Here is a 16,118-nt window from a genome sequence, read left to right on the forward strand (position 1 = left end):
GCAACCTTATACTCTTGGGCTCAAGTGATTTCCCTTGCCTCAGCCTCCCAAGTAACTGGGACTACAAACGCCCACCATGACACCTGGCTATTTTTTGTAGAGACGAGGTTTCACTCTTGCGTAGGCTGGTCTCGTACTCATGAGCTTAAGTTATCCACCCACCTTGGTCTCCCAGAGTGCTAGGATTATAGGTGTGAGCCACTGCACCCATCTAGGATAACATTTTTTTTTTAAGTTTGTCATATCACCTAACTATCTTCGTGTATCTGGTTTTTATTTTGAAATCAGTTTTATTTATTTTAGTTTTGTCTCTGTACAGTATATAAAATAAGCATTTGTAGTATAAGGATATCATTTTGTTTTCAGGCATAGTTTTAATAGGGTCAGCTTATATGCAATAATTTTTTTTTTAAACAGAGCCTCAAGCTGTCACCCTGGGTGGAGTGCTGTGGCATCACAGCTCACAGCAACCTCCAACTTCTGGGCTTAAGTGATTCTCTTGCCTCAGCCTCCCAAGGAGCTGGGACTACAGGTGCCTGCCCCAACGCCTGGCTATGTTTTTTTTTTTTTTTTTTTTTTTTTTTGGTTGTAGTTGTCATTGTTTGGCAGTCCAGGCTGGATTTGAACCCGCCAGCTCTGGTGTATGTGGCTAGTGACTTAGCCACTTGAGCTACAGGCGCCAAGCCATGCAATAGTTTTTTTATTCTTTTTTATGGAATTACCTGTTTTGAATGTAGAGAATTTCTAAAGCATACAAAAGTAATAATACATACTATATAAATAGTAAATAGTATAATATTAAATAGTAAATAAATGTTTCCTATCTACTTCTTTTTCACCCTGTGTATACCCTGGGTTTTTTGTAGTGGGTCAAGACATAATATTTTACTTGTGGATTTTTAGTATCATATAAAATAATTAAAACAATTAACATTTATTTGTCAGGGGGGTGACGAATATAATATAGATTATTATCTTGTGAGTGGAATCCTTAGAGATTAAGAGGTAGTTACATTCTGTCCATACCTGAATGATTTGAATACCTGATAACACTGTATTCTTGTGTCCTTAAGTAGCTTTTTTTGTTTGTTTTGTTTTCTTTTTGAGAAACAGTCTTACTCTGTTACCCTGGGTAAAGTGCCGTGGTGTCATAGCTCACAGCAATCTCAAACTGTTGGGCTTTTGCCTCAGCCTCCTGAGTAGCTGGGACTACTGGCACTCGCCACTGTGCCCAGCTAGTTTTTCTATTTTAGTAGAAACAGGGTTTCGCTCTTGCTCAGGCTGGTCTCAAACTCCTGAGCACAAGCAATCCACTCACCTCGGCCTCCCAGAGTGCTAGGATTATAGGTGTGAGCCATTGTGCCTGGTGGTGTTTTTCTTTCTTTCTTTTTTTTTTTTTTTTTTTTTTTTGAGATGAGGTCTTATTGTGTGGCTCAGAGTGGTCTCAAACACCTGGGCTCAAGCAAGCCCCAGGCTTAGCCTCCTGAGTAGCTGGGAGTATAGGTGTGCACCATGGTGCCTGGGATTGAAACTACTTGAAAAGTATGTCATTTTGGCCAGGTGCAGTGGCTCATGCACTTTGGGAGTCTGAGGCAGGTGGATTGCCTGAGAGACCAGCCTGAGCAAGAGTGAGACCCTGTCTCTAAAAATAGCCAGGCATTATGGTGGGTGCCTGTAGTCTCAGCTTCTCCGGAGGCTGAGGCAAGAGAATTGCTTGAGCCCAAGAATTTGAGGTTGCTGTGAGCTATGATGCCATGGCACTCTACTGAGGGTGACAAAGTGAGTCTCTGTCTCAAAAAAAAAAAACAAAAAACAAAAAAACCCATACATATATATATATATATATATATATATATATATTTTATAGAAATGTATCCTGGGACTGCTTCTGCACCTTTGCCTAATTTTTAAGTCAGAAATTGCTTTAACACAATAGATTATAAAGATTCCTGTGGTTTGTTTGCACTGTGGATTTCATTATTTGTGGTAGGCAATATGGCTGTTCAAGTTCTGTGAGGGATTTATGCTTTATATTGAAATAATACTTGTTCCTCTTCTTAGAATATGTTTGGATGTGTGTATGTGTCTTTTATGATACTTGGTCCTTTTTTGTTTTTGATTTCTTTTCATAAATTTGAGGGATTGGAGAAGGGGTTGGTAGGTCGGTACTCTGTTGAAGGCAAACTGAATGATACTTGCTTTATACATTTCTAGAGGATTAGAACTAAGTTCTCTAAAATTTTTCTCTCCTTTTGTCAGAGCTTTATACTGATTTGCTGCATGGACAACTTTGATGTTTGTCAAAAGCCTCTTGCTTTGGGCTAAACAGTCTTTATTATTCTCTGCAGATAATTCCTGTGGATAAATTAGTAAAAGGAAAGTTTCAGGACAATTTTGAATTTGTTCAGTGGTTCAAGAAGTTTTTCGATGCAAACTATGATGGAAAAGACTATGACCCTGTGGCTGCCAGACAAGGTCAAGAAACTGCAGTCGCTCCCTCTCTTGTTGCTCCAGCTCTGAATAAACCGAAGAAACCTCTCAGCTCTAGCAGTGCAGGTAAAAAAATAATCCCGAAACATCATTTCCAAATAATAATATTCTAAGCGTTCATTCGACATTCAGCCAGAAGTTTTTGAGTAGCCATAGGTTTAAGGATCTTGAGAAGCATAATCGCAGGCATGTGGCAAGAGCATGAATTATGGTTTTAGGGAAATCCTTGTTTGTCTTTAGATCCTACGGCTGTCTGTAAACAAGCCACTTCAACTCTTGTCTCACACAATTTCCTCCTCTATAAAATGGGAGTTTTAATACTTGCCCTAGAGAGTTATTTTTGAGACCTGGATGAGTTACTGTATGCCATTTTGCCAAAGCTCTTGAGCTGTATAGAATAGGTAATGCCTCAGGGTGGCTCACATAAGAGAGATTTAGTTCAAAAATAAGGGCATTTTTCTTTTCTTTTCTTTTTTTTTTTTTTTTTTTTTTTTCAGTTTTTGGCTGGGGCTGGGTTTGAACCCTCCACCTCTGGCATATGGGACCGGCGCCCTACTCCTTTGAGCCACAGGCACCGCCCAATAAGGGCATTTTTCACAGAACTCTAGTATGGGAAGTTCTAATAAAGACCTAATTCCCTGGACCTGAAAGAACTGTTTAGGTTTCTTAGAAGCAGTTCTTGGCGTTCTGCATCATCACTCTGTAAATCAGCTTCTTTTGCTTACTTATGGCTTCTCTGCCCTCCCTAGAACTTTGGCTGATCAGTAGCTTTGGCTTGGTGTGATGCTAACAGAGTCTGGGAGGCAGGGGGATTGATTTTAGTGACCTTCCTGTAAAGGCGTTGGCTTGATAGGTTTCCTAAGATGTATTTGCAGTAGTATATTTGTAGAACATGTGTAATCTGGGGGTAAGGCAGATGTTCTACAGTTGCTGATTCTTCCTTTTCCAGAAGATGGCAAGAACATTAGTTCAGGTTCCAAAATACCTTGAGAGAGGCTGATCCATCTGGTAGGCAGAAAGGGTGATTACTTTTTAATTAGCTTTATGGAGATATGGCTCACATACCATACATTTTACCCACTTAAATTGTACAATTCATGCTTTTCAGTATAGTCAAAGACTTGTGTAACCATTACCACAGTCAATTTTAAAACATTTTTATCACTCCAAAAAGAAATCTCACTCGTACTCAGTAGCAGTCACTTCAATTCCTGCCCTCAGCCCTATGCAACCACTAATCTGTTTTGTGTCTCTGTGGATTTGCTTATGCTGAATATTTCCTATAAATGGAATCATAGAATATGTGATCTTTTATGTCTAGTTTCTTAATATTATGTTTTCAAGGTTCATGCCATAGCATGTGTCAGTACTTTATTCCTTTTTATTGCAGAATAATCTATTGTATGGCTATATGTCACTTATTTACCAGTTGATGATCATTGGATAATATCCACTTTTTGGCTATTATGAATCAGGCTGCCATGAACATTCATCTGCAGTTTCTGTGTAGACACATATTTTATTTATTTATTTATTTATTTGAGACAGCCTCAAGCTGTCACCCTGGGTAGAGTGAGGTGGCATCACAGCTCACAGCAACCTCCAACTCCTGGGCTCAAGCGATTCTCCTGCTTCCACCTCCGAAGTAGCTGGGACTGTAGGCACCTGCCACAACACCCAGCTATTTTTTGGTTGCAGCCGTTCATAGTCGTTTGGAGGGCCCGGGCTGGATTCAAACCTGCCAGCTCAGGTGTATGTGGCTGGCGCCTTAGCTACTTGAGCCACAGGCGCTGAGCCTAGACACATATTTTAAATTCTCTTGGATATAGACTCATAGAGTATATACTCTTGGAGCAGAATTGATACTCTGTATTTAACCTTTTGCAGAGCTGCCTATTTTCCAAAGTGGCCAAAACCATTTACGTTCCCATCTGCAGTATATGAGGGTTTCAGTTTTTCAAGATATTGAGTACTTTATTCTTTAGCTATTTAGAATGCACATAGATAACTGTGCATTTCATATTCAGATGCTGCTGGCAGTTGAGTGGAGACTTGTAATAAACATTTAATCTTTGGGATAAATATATACAGATGAGAGCCATCCAGAGGAAATGTCTTTAAGTGTGGGCAAAAGCCCTTATGATTATCGAGTTTTTGGTGTCAGGAAGATTAGATATTTGTAAGCCTGACTTAATGTACAAACTTTACAAAATAATTGCTAAATGAATAAGTAAATAAGACACTAGGCATGGTGGCTCATGCCTCTGATTCCAGCACATTGGAAGGCCACGTAGGGAGGATTGCCTGAGGCCAGGAGTTTAAGACCGGCCCTGGCAACATAGTGAGACCCTCACCACTACAAAATTAAGAAAAATTAGTTGGGTATGGTGGCAGTCACCTGTAGTCCTATCTACTTGGGAGGCTGAAGCAGGAGAATTGCTTGAGTCCAGGAGATCAAGGTTGTAGTAAGGTGGAATCTTATTACTACACTCTAGCAGGGGTGACAGAAAAGGACCCTGTCTCAAAAAAAAAAAAATTTAATTTGTAGGGAGGTTGGCTCCTTTACTCCTTTTTCCTTGTCTTTACCTGCTTTGGTTATAAATACTGAGAGAAGTCTTAGTCGATGCTTTTTCTCTCCTGGCCCTTTTAAAGACCTAACAGATGAGCAAAGATACACATTTTGACAAAATTAATGGTAAGTGTAGGCTTTCCCAACCTTATGGACTCCTTTTTGCTTCTAATCCAGGGAGTCTGAGGTTATGAGTTAGGAGAGATCTAACTTTACAAATGGAAATCAGTGGGCACCTGGTAACAGCTGAGACTGTTAGCTCATTCCTGCTGTGAAGTTTGCCTTTGCTCCATGAGGCTGCTTTGTTAAGGATTTGTTGGATCCATGTTAAGGTAGATCATCTGTATGTACCAGAATGACTGTCCTTCTTTCAGATGATAGTCCCATTCACCACAGCAGAGAAAAGATCTCACCGAAGAACTTACTCCCAGCACGAAAGATCATGGCTGCTATTGGTACTTAACTGCTGTCAGGATAAATAGCACTTTAGGCAAATGTGGGAGTGTTGTCTTGCATGCTGGTGCTTTCTCGAATTGGTTCCCTTCACTGAACACCTGTGGAAGGCAGTGGGTTGGTCACAGCTTTCCTTTATTGTCTTGTAAAGTTTTTTTTTTTTTTTTTAATTTTCTTCTCTTCAAAAACATTTCCTTTCCCAGCTCCACAGAGACCCATTTCAACACAGAGAACTACTTCTGCGGCTAAGCCTGGCCCTGGGGTGGTGCGAAAGAATCCCAGTGTGGGCAATGGGGATGACGAAGCAGCTGAATTGATGCAGCAGGTAGGCACCTCCTGTGTCTAGGACATGGTCACTTTGGGGGAAAAGACACTTGCTGCCATGACTGGGGAGCCTTGTCCAGGTTCTCAGACCCTTGTTGCTAAGAGATCAGGACAATGAGAGCCTGCCCACAGTTCACATTTCGTTTTCTTCATTCTTTGATTGTATGTGCCCCATGGTCTTAGATGCCTTGGGAGTGTTGAGGTGACTGGGTCACTTTCCCCATCATTGGAGTTAGTGTGGCTGACTTGCACACCCTCTGAGCACTATGGCTATGAAGAGCAAAAGTCCTTCTCTGAGCAAATGTTCAGAGAAGAGCAAATGTTCTTCTCTGTAACTATTTCAAGGCATGAGGATAAATGGGAAGAATGGTTAATACTGAGGTTAGATGAGTTAGTTGATCTTCTACTCTTCAGGAGATGTGCCAGCTTCTGTTTCACTACTGCTCTCGCCTCAGCTAGTGTGTTTTGTGTGATGGAGCACAGGGAGAAGTGAGAGTGGCTATGCCATTTAACTTCCATCTGGCAAGTCATTTAACCTCTTTGAACTTACTGCCTCATGTGTGAAGTGGGGCTAGTAACTTATTTGCAGTAGTTGAGCAGATTGCATGAGGTGGTGTTAAGTGCCCAGAATGGTGTTTTGTATCAGTGGTACTGGAGTAAATGGAAATGGGTAAAAGGCAGTTGTGGGTTATTATGGTTCTTGTCTGTGATCTTGTCTGAGATAGGTTCTGAAGTGTTCTTTAAAAGTTCATAGAGGGCGGCGCCTGTGGCTCAAGGAGTAGGGCACCGGTCCCATATGCCGGAGGTGGCGGATTCAAACCTAGCCCCAGCCAAAATAAAATAAAAAAAAAGTTCATAGAAACCAGACTTTTTAAATTTTTTTGTGACTTTAATATGCACGAATAGTCATAAAAAATATAGCCAACATTTTTAAAGTGCTTGTGCCATACACTGTCTAAGCTCTTTACTTTTGAGCTCTTTACTTTTTGTTTTTACAGAATGGCTTGGAGAGGTTAAATAACTTGAGCTAGGATTCGAACCCAGGTATGCCTGACTCCAGAGCCTAGGCCAGTCAGTCACTACTGAATGGGAACTCGAGGAGGAGGTTAGATGACTTATCTAAGGAATACAGAAGGTTCTTTTTCTTGCTTCCACTTTGGAGTTACAATTATTCACCAAATAACTACTCTGGGCAAATTGCTGCTAAGCATTGGAGAGAATATAAGACATGAAAGGTCTGTCCTGGACCTAGAAGGAGTTTTTGATATGGTTGGAGAAGATACACCTGCCAGTCTGTGATCTAAGTCCCTGATGAGTATGCAAAGCAAGAGCCACAAGTCTTGCAGGGTTGGGTGTGTTTGGATTCTGGGGGTTGCTTTCCCTGGGTGGTAACTAAAATTAGCTGGTCAGCACAGTAGAACTGTAGCCCTGGAGGGAGGGGTTGTGGTCTTGAAGAGAAGGTTTGGAACTCTGCGTGGTTGTGTGTCCCCATCAGTGCTATGAAAGGTTAGGAGGCTAATGTTGCAGAGGCTGAAAATTCAGCAATCAGGTGTTTTATTAATCCTGGAAAGCTGGATCATGTTTCTGCCCAGCTGATTCAGCCTTGCCATAGAGGTATGTGTTTGGGCCTGCATAGGGTTTTAAGTTTTCTTTTTTTTTTTAATATGAAGGAATTAAGTCTCCAAAGTTTGCCAAAATCTTTAACACAGCTTCACGGCTTGTTACCGATGTTCTTGGCTCTATCTGGCTCTGTCCCTTTGAAAGTATTTAAATTTTGTAGCCCTTGGTAAATACGGGAAATAGAGCCACGTGGCCTTGTTAGACTAAGAGACAAACAGAATATTCTATGCAAACTACCTTGTGGTATTCATACCCTTGGAAAATCTGCAAGGAGTCCACATTCTTAAGTTATCCTGGAGAAATTTAGTTGATTTTAGTCCAAAGCAATGCCATCCAGTACAAACAAGATATGAGCCAGAAACATGAGGCACATAATTTTAAGATTTTTCTACTAGCCACATTAAAATAAGTAAAACCAATAAAATTAGTTAACACATTACCTGATATGTCAGAAATATTATTATTTTAACATATAATCAGTAGAATTATCAATGAGGTGTTTTACATTTGAACACTGTACTAGGTCTTTGCATTTGATGTGTGTTTAAAACTTGGAGCCCATCTCATATTGGCCACATTTCAAGTGCTTATATAGCCACACGTGGTTGATGGGTATTGTGGCTAGTATAGGTCTGAAACGTTCTCCTTGGGCTTCTTATGTTATAGCTGTTTCTTTACTACCAGAGAAAGCTCTAAGAGTGGCCTTTATTACTAGCCACAGATTTTTGGTAACCATGAATAAGCATTTTTTTTTTTTTTTTTGCAGTTTTTGGCCAGGGTTGGTCTTGAACCTGCCACCTCTGGCATATGGGGCTGGCGCCCTACTCAGTTGAGCCACAGGTGCCACCCCATGAATAAGCATTTAAGGGAGTACCAGGTGAAAGCCAGTGACTCGGTGCATATTGTTTCTTGTGTATATGTAGTTATTGAGTTATATCATAGATAAATGCTGTTTTGGCATTTGTAGCACCGAGAGCAGGGTGCCTCCTTTGATGTCCTTGATGGTTTGTAGGACAGTGAGGGTTTTTTTTTTTTCTTTTTGAAGATAGAGCCTCAAGCTGTCGCCCTGGTGGAGTACTGTGATATCACAGCTCACAGCAACCTCCAATTCCTGGGCTCAAGCGATTCTCTTGCCTCAGCCTCCCAAGTAGCTGGGACTACAGGCGCCCGCCACAACACCCGTCTTATGTTTTGGTTGTAGCCATCATTGTTGTTTGGTGGACCTGGGCTAGATTCAAACCTGCCAGCTCAGGCGTATGTGACTGGCGCCTTAGCCGCTCGAGCCACAGGCGCTGAACCTACAGCGAGGCTTTTAATGGGTTATGTGGGTGGCATTAGTGAAACATCATGTGCAAATGGAATCCAAGGTGGTGTTCCTTTTTAAGCTGTTTTGACTTCTTTTCTTCTTGGTCACTAACCCTTCCAGGCATGTGGTTAGTTAAGATCATGGAACTGAAGCTTGGAGTTAGCTTCTTACTGCCTTTCTATCTATCCCTGTACCCTACTTTGGGGCTATTGCAGTAAAGGCAGCAAGCCACAGCAAAAGGAGGGGTGGGGAGAGTGCAGGAAGTGGAGGATGTGCTTTGCTGGCCACTGGGCAATAGTAGTACTTCATTGAAAATTTATTTTTGAAATTGATTTCTGTGTTTGATAAAGGAATAGTGAAAGGCTATTGAGAACTGTGATTCGGGTTTGGTCTGTTCAGGACCTTGGTGGAGAACTTTGAATTAAGGGCTTTGACAAAATTGTTTGGGTGGTCCCCATCAGTGTTCCTCATCTTTGGATGCTTCTTGACTGCAGGTTATGAAGGGGAGTTTTCTTCCACCCTGGAATGAGACTTGATCCCCTCTCTTGTGTTTGGCTTCTTCAATAGGCTATGAGGCTGTCTGCTTCATGTTTTTGTGTTCATTTTGTTTTTTTAAAGAGACAGAATCCGGCTATGTTTCTCAGGCTGGCCTCAAATCCCTGGGCTCAAGTGGTCCTCCTGCCTCAGCCTCCTGAGTAGTTGGGACCATAGGTGAGCACCACTGCACCCAGCTTGCTTCTGTTTGCAGGTGTACATTCAGATGTACACTGTACACAGACTAGATGACTCTGTGGTCCCTTCTGGTTTTCAGAATTCTTGCTACCCAGATTCTTCTCAGTAGCTGCATCTTTGCTTTCCTGCCTTGACCTTCCATGCTGCTCTGTGGCCTTAACCTTTACATTCAGGTTTATTTTTTCTTTTTTTGAGACAGAGTCTCACTCTGTTGCTGTGGATAGAGTGTCGTAACATCATAGTTCACGGCAGCCTCAAACCCCTGGGTTCAAGCATTCCTCTTTTGTCAGTCTCCTGAGTAGCTGAGAGTACAAGTGCCCACCACAATGCCCAGTGAGTTTTTTCTATTTTTAGAAGAGACGGGGTCTTGTTCTTGATCAGACTGGTCTTGAACTTCTGAGCTCAAGCAATCCACCCATCTCAGCCTTCCAGGGTGCTGGAATTACAGGTGCGAGCCACCATGCCTAGCCTAAACTCAGTTTTTATGAGGGTTTCTTAACTGTGTGATAAGCTATTTAATTTGTATTCAGTGAAATTTAAATTAAATTCATTTGTCATAGGCTTGATAATATATTGGAATGAAGATGCACCATAGTTAAAGTACACAAAGGATTGTGAGTGTTAGGAATTCAATTGCTGTTAGCTAGGTAGAGCTCTGGCCTCAGCACTGAAATTTATTTCTTAATTTGTTTTTTTTTTTTTTTTTTGAGACAGAGTCCCAAGATGTCCGCCTGGGTAGAGTGCCATGGAGTAAGAGTTCACAGCAACCTCATACTCTTGGGCTCACGTGATTCTCTTGCCTCAGCCTCCCAAGTAGCTGAGACTACAGGCGCCCGCCACAACACGTGGCTATTTCTATTGTTGTTGTTGCAGTTGTCGTTGTTTTAGCTGGTCCGGGCCAGGTTCCGACCCACCAGCCTTGGTGCATGTGGCTGGCACCCTACCCACTAAGCTACGGACGCTGCCCTGAAATTTATTTCTTCATAATCCCTTTATGGGGAACAGAGCTGTAGTGGGGTTCATGGAGGATCATGCTCCTCTTTCCATTGACCTCCACATTCATCCAGACTTGGACTTGACTGACCATTTCCCTGGTTAAGGACTCAATTTATGATTGTCAGCTATGCTGTTGGGCTGTGTTGTGGGTTCTACTTCTATATTTGTCGCAGACTTCCTTAGTATTTTCTCCCTGATACACTTTCAATCCTTGAGAAGTTCCTGCATGTGGTGTAGTCTATGCTTTCCTGGGAGCTATTATAGTCAATGTTGCCATGAATAAACCCAAATTATTTATCTGGGGCTGAAAAAAATTGATATTAAGCTGTAATGGTTTTTGTCCATGTTGGATTTGATCAAAGTCCATATCTCCCTTTGGATTAGAAGTCTGTCTCATGTTTTATAATTGCATTAATGCCAGTTATCTCACCTTTTTAATGTCTCTTGCAGGTCAACGTATTGAAACTTACTGTTGAAGACTTGGAGAAAGAGAGAGATTTCTACTTTGGAAAGCTAAGGAACATTGAATTGATTTGCCAGGAGAATGAGGGAGAAAATGACCCTGTGTTACAGAGGATCGTAGACATTCTCTATGCCACAGATGTACGTGTTGACATGAGGATGTTTTCTATTTTGCCACTTCAGAGAAAATAGGATTTTTTTTCTCCAATTTTATTTTATTTTATTTTGCAGTTTTTGGCCAGGGCTGGGTTTGAATCCGCCACCTCTGGCATATGGGACCGGCGCCCTACCCCTTTGAGCCATAGGTACCGCCTATTTTCTAATTTTTTTTTCCCCCCCTGCAGTAGTCTTTTTTTTTTTTTGAGACAGAGCCTCAAGCTGTCGCCCTAGGTAGAGTGCTTTGGCATCTCAGCTCATAGCAACCTCCAACTCCTGGGCTCAAGCGAGTCTTCTGCCTCTGCCTCCCAAGTAGGTGGGACTACAGGCACCTGCCACAATGCCCAGCTATTTTTTGGTTGCAGCAGTCATTGTTGTTTGGTGGGCCTGGGCTGGATTCGAACCCGCCGGCTCAGGTGTATGTGGTTGGTGCCTTAGCCGCTTGAGCCACAGGTGCTGAGCTGAGCAAATAGGTTTTATCTACCAGGTTTCACCCAACTCTTTGCCAATGCTTATTGTGTTCCAGTGTACTAGTCATCAAGAGACTTTATTTTTGGCTGGGCAAAGTGGCTCATGCCTATAACGCTAGCCCTTTGGGAGGCTGAGGCAGGAGGACCACTTGAGCCTAGGAATTCAAGACCAGCCTGAGCAACAGTAAGACCTTGTCTCTACAGACAGAAAAATTAGCTAGATGTGGTGGTAAATACCTATAGTCTCAGCTACTTGGGAGGCTGAGGCAGGAGTATTGCATGAGCTTAGGAGTTTGAGGCTGCAGTAAACTATGATAACATTGCACTCTAGCCCAGGTACCAGAGCAAGACTCTGTCTCAAAAACAAACTTATTTTTGACCCCTCAGAATCAGCCAGAGAGTACTTCTTCACTGCTTCAGCCTCTGCTTTGAGGTCTATGAGCCCTTGAGGGAGGACAGAGAGAGGTGGCTGGTTTGCCCATCTTTTATAGTTTGTGGCCACTAATAGATGATGAATACCACAAAATGCTCTTAGCTAGAACTACCCCCTGGAGCCCCACTTCACCCCCTGCAGCTTGGCCTCTTCAGCTTTAGGTGCTGCATCCACTGTATCAGAACCCCAGAATGCCCTGGAGAATCAGGCACATGGTCTCTTACAGTGTCTTGCTGCCCACAGCTGTCAGGGTGTGTCTTTGCACCTCCCTGCCAGGAGCTTGCCTAGTTCCCCTTCTTCAGAGTACTTTGTGATTAGGTTTCTTTGGATCCATGTTTATTTACACAGCTAGATCTGCAGATGTTAATCATGACATGTTAGCTGATGAGGGAAGTCTGATTTTTTTTCTGGATTTACCATTTGGTATCTTGCTGGGTCCACTGTTTAATGGTTGTGTTTATAATTCTTCATCCCTAGCCAGGTTTGTAGGATCACATTAAAAACTATTTGTAGTATGTGTAGCACTATACCAATACAAGGTAATGCTAATGTTGTTATCATCACTGTCCTCTAGATATATCTTGTGAATTTGGGGGTTAGGGATTAAGATCAACCACTGAAAAGTTGATAATCTGTTGAATAAATTTTTATTTTGGGCTCATTCTGTGCTAGATAATGAAAACAAAGATGATGAAGATATACGGCCTAGTCTGAGTATTATTTTAGTGGTATCAGATCTTAAGTAATTTTAGCCACAGAGATTTAATTGAAAAATAAAAGATGGTGATTGAATGAGAAACTTAATTTTTATAGTAGAATAGTATATATAGTCATTTCCTGCTGTAAGTACACATCAGCATGCTTTGGAGAGAGCATGAGGTAGGAGCCTCGGATCTGCTCTTCCCTTACACACTCCTCAGTTTTCTCGTGCCACTAACCTTGAGTCAGTCTTGCTGTTGTGGGTGTTTGGGGGAAAGCAAGTCTCTGAAGTATTAACACAACCAAAGGAAAGTATAAAGAAAAGCTGACGGCGTAGATAGTCTGCAAAGAGGAGGAGATAGGTATTGAACTTTATGGAGAGACTTAATGGGATTTTTTTGTCTTTTTTTTTTTTTTTTTTTTTTGAGACAAAGTCTTAACTCTGTGCCCTGGGTAGAGTTCTATGGCGTCATAGCTCACAGCAACCTCAAACTCTTGGGCTCAGATGATCTCTGTGCCTCAACCTCCTCTGAGCAGGCACCTGCCACAATGCCCGGCTAGTTTTTCTATTTTTAGTAGAGATGGGGTCTCACTTTTGCTCAGATTGGTCTTGAATTTTTGAGCTCAGGTGATCCACTTGCCTCAGCTTCCCAGAATACTAGGATTATAGGCGTGAGCTGATGCACCTGGCCAATTTTCTGTCTTTTTAAAGACAGCTTTATTGAGGTATAATTGACATATAATAAATTGTATATATTTAAAATGTACATTTGATCACTAATTAAGACATTGTAATATACATTACTTCCAAAAGTCTCAGGGTAAATTTGATTCTGCTCAGTTTTTGCCTTATGCGATTCTACTATCCAAGAAATAAAATAGTGTTCACCTGGTCTGTGTGATTAAATGCAAACCGTATGGTAGAGCCAGGAAGAACCATTGACTTCAAGAGGCTTTAAATAAGAGGAAAGTGAGCTGGCTGTAGTATCTCCCACTTGTCATCCCAGCACTTTGAGAGACCAGGGTGGGAGGATTGCTTGAGGCCAGGAGTTTAAGACCAGCCTGGGCAACATAGGGAGATTGTTATATAGAAAAAAATGCAAAACTTAGCCCAGCATGGTGTGTGTATCTAAATTCTTAACTACTTCTGAGGCAGAGGATCACCTGAGGCCATGAGTTCAAAGTTGCAGTGAACTGCTGCACTCCAGCTTGGCCAATGGTGAGACCGTCTCAAAAGAAAGAAAGAAAAAGAAAAGTGAACCCACCGTAGAAATTAAACTTTTTCAGGGTTGAGTAATAGTTTTTCCCTTTCATTTTTCCATTTTAGGAAGGCTTTGTGATACCTGATGAAGGAGGCCCACAGGAGGAACAGGAAGAGTATTAACAGCTTGGACCAGCAGAACAACATCCGAATTCTTCACTCCAAATCATGTGCTTAACTGTAAAATATTCCCTTTTATTATTCTTAGAGGACTCACTGGTTTCTTTTCATAAGCAAAAAGTACCTCTTCTTAAAGTGCACTTTGCAGAAGTTTCACCCCTTTTCCATTATGTTTGAGTTAAGAGCTTTTACCTTGTAGGAGAGCAGTATTAACATCTAGTTGTGTTACCTGGGGAACAGAGAGGCTGCCGGGGGCTCACCGTGTGGAGGCGGGTCACTGATCGCTGGAGAAGATGTTATGTAATATGCTGAGGTGGTGACCTCAGTAGAGAAATGTAAAGACTGAATTGAATTTTAAGCTAATGTGAAATCTTGGCAGAGAACATTGTAATAAATAAATGCCTTAAAAGTATTTAAAATACGCTTCCATATTTCAAAGTATAAAATATAGCATGATACATTTTATATGTTTGATTGACATTGTGTCTGAGAAGGAAGGGCCAGACTTCAGAACCTTTGGAAACTGCTGTCACCAGTCTTACAGGGCTGCTTGAATCCTCACAGACCTAGGCTTTGGCCCAAAAGGAAAGTTTAAAAGTTGGTCTATAAAGCCATTTGGTGTCACTGAGCGATTGCACCCCTGTTAAAAAAGCAAGAGGCATTATTGCCTGGATGAATAGTGGGTGCATTTCAGCCCTGACATGTTATGAGTTGAAGAGCTTGATTTTCATTGAGCGTTTCTCTGATGAAATGCTCTCTTTTCCAATTATCCCTGAGATTTTTATGTATTAATGTTTTTTGGGAAATGAGATGTGTCCGTTTTTTTAATCTAACAACTACTTTGGGGGACTTGCCCACATCTCTGGGATGTTGAATGGGGGTTGTGTCCCCATTTACTGTCTTTTAGGTTTACATTTAACATGTTTCTCTTCTCTGCTCCCCTTGCCCACTGGGGGACTTGTCTTTGACTCCTTAAAATTTGCTGCTTAGAGTTGAAAGCGCAGCAGGCAGGTGATCATTCTGCAGATTTTTTCTGGACCTCTGGCAAAGGGAGTGATCAGTTAAGGCCATTGTTACCTTGGAATCTGCAAGGCTGGGGTGTTTTTGGTATCTGCTGTCCACAGCTCTCCACTGTTAGCGGAATACTTTGCCAGTGCACTAATCTCTTTGGAGATGAAATTCATTAGTGTGTTACTAAATGTTAATTTTCTTTTGCAGAAAATACAGTATGGTGTCTGAATTTATTATTAATATTTAAAATATTTCCTTCCTTAACTCTCCCTCGTTTTCTTTGCCCACAGCTTATTCAATCCCTTTGTTTGGCAGAATTCTGCAAAATGTATGTCACCCACTACTGAGATTGTTCAACCCCTGATGTATTTGTATTGATTTGTTTTGGTGATAGCTTGTCCTAAAATGTGTGTAGAAAACAAGTATTTTATGATAAAACTGTGTAGTGCATGCTCTGTGTGGAATTCAGAGGAAAACCCAGATTCAGTGATTAACAATGCCAAAAAATGCAAGTAACTAGCCATTGTTCAAATGACAGTGGTGCTATTTCTCTTTTGTGGCCTTTTAGACTTTTGTTGCCCTAAAATTCCATTTTATTGGGAACCCATTTTCCACCTCGTCTTTCTTGACAGGGTTTTTTTCTACTTTAAACAATTTCTAAATAAAATTCTGTATTTCAAGAGTGTCATGTCTTCTGAAATTTGTCTTGCCCTGGGTATAAGCTTTTAGGTGATAAGTGATTCAAGTGATAAGGCACCGGTGCTTCTTACTTAAATTTAGCATTGATCTTTTCAAATCTTTCACCAGTTTTTCAGATGTGCTTATTTCTAAGCCTACTTCATTTTTTCTTCATTCACATATTTCTTACCTTCCTGCTGTTTTAAATTCTCATATTGCTATGAGAGGTTTTCTCTGCTCTCATAGCAATATGGCCTAGCTGCTGTGAAACCTTTTCAGGTCATTTCTTCCTGAGAAATGGAGCAGGACAATGCTTGGGAGATATTTTGGTATTCCTG

The 16,118-nt window shown here is 41.4% G+C and overlaps 1 protein-coding gene across 2 annotated transcripts in view; it reads left to right on the forward strand.

Moving 5' to 3' along the window:
* MAPRE1 (microtubule associated protein RP/EB family member 1) overlaps positions 1-15,786 on the forward strand; it is a 42,566-nt gene extending 26,780 nt beyond the window's left edge. For both annotated transcript variants that reach the window (XM_053573588.1, XM_053573589.1), the window contains exons 4-7: positions 2,349-2,556; positions 5,716-5,837; positions 10,941-11,093; positions 14,038-15,786. In XM_053573588.1, coding sequence (XP_053429563.1) covers positions 2,349-2,556; positions 5,716-5,837; positions 10,941-11,093; positions 14,038-14,094 — 540 coding nt within the window. In that variant the 3' untranslated portion in view covers positions 14,095-15,786. The remainder of the gene's footprint in view (positions 1-2,348; positions 2,557-5,715; positions 5,838-10,940; positions 11,094-14,037) is intronic.
* The last annotated feature ends 332 nt before the right edge of the window (positions 15,787-16,118 follow it).

This window comes from Nycticebus coucang, chromosome 21, assembly GCF_027406575.1.
Source record: "Nycticebus coucang isolate mNycCou1 chromosome 21, mNycCou1.pri, whole genome shotgun sequence".
Lineage (NCBI taxonomy): Eukaryota > Metazoa > Chordata > Mammalia > Primates > Lorisidae > Nycticebus > Nycticebus coucang.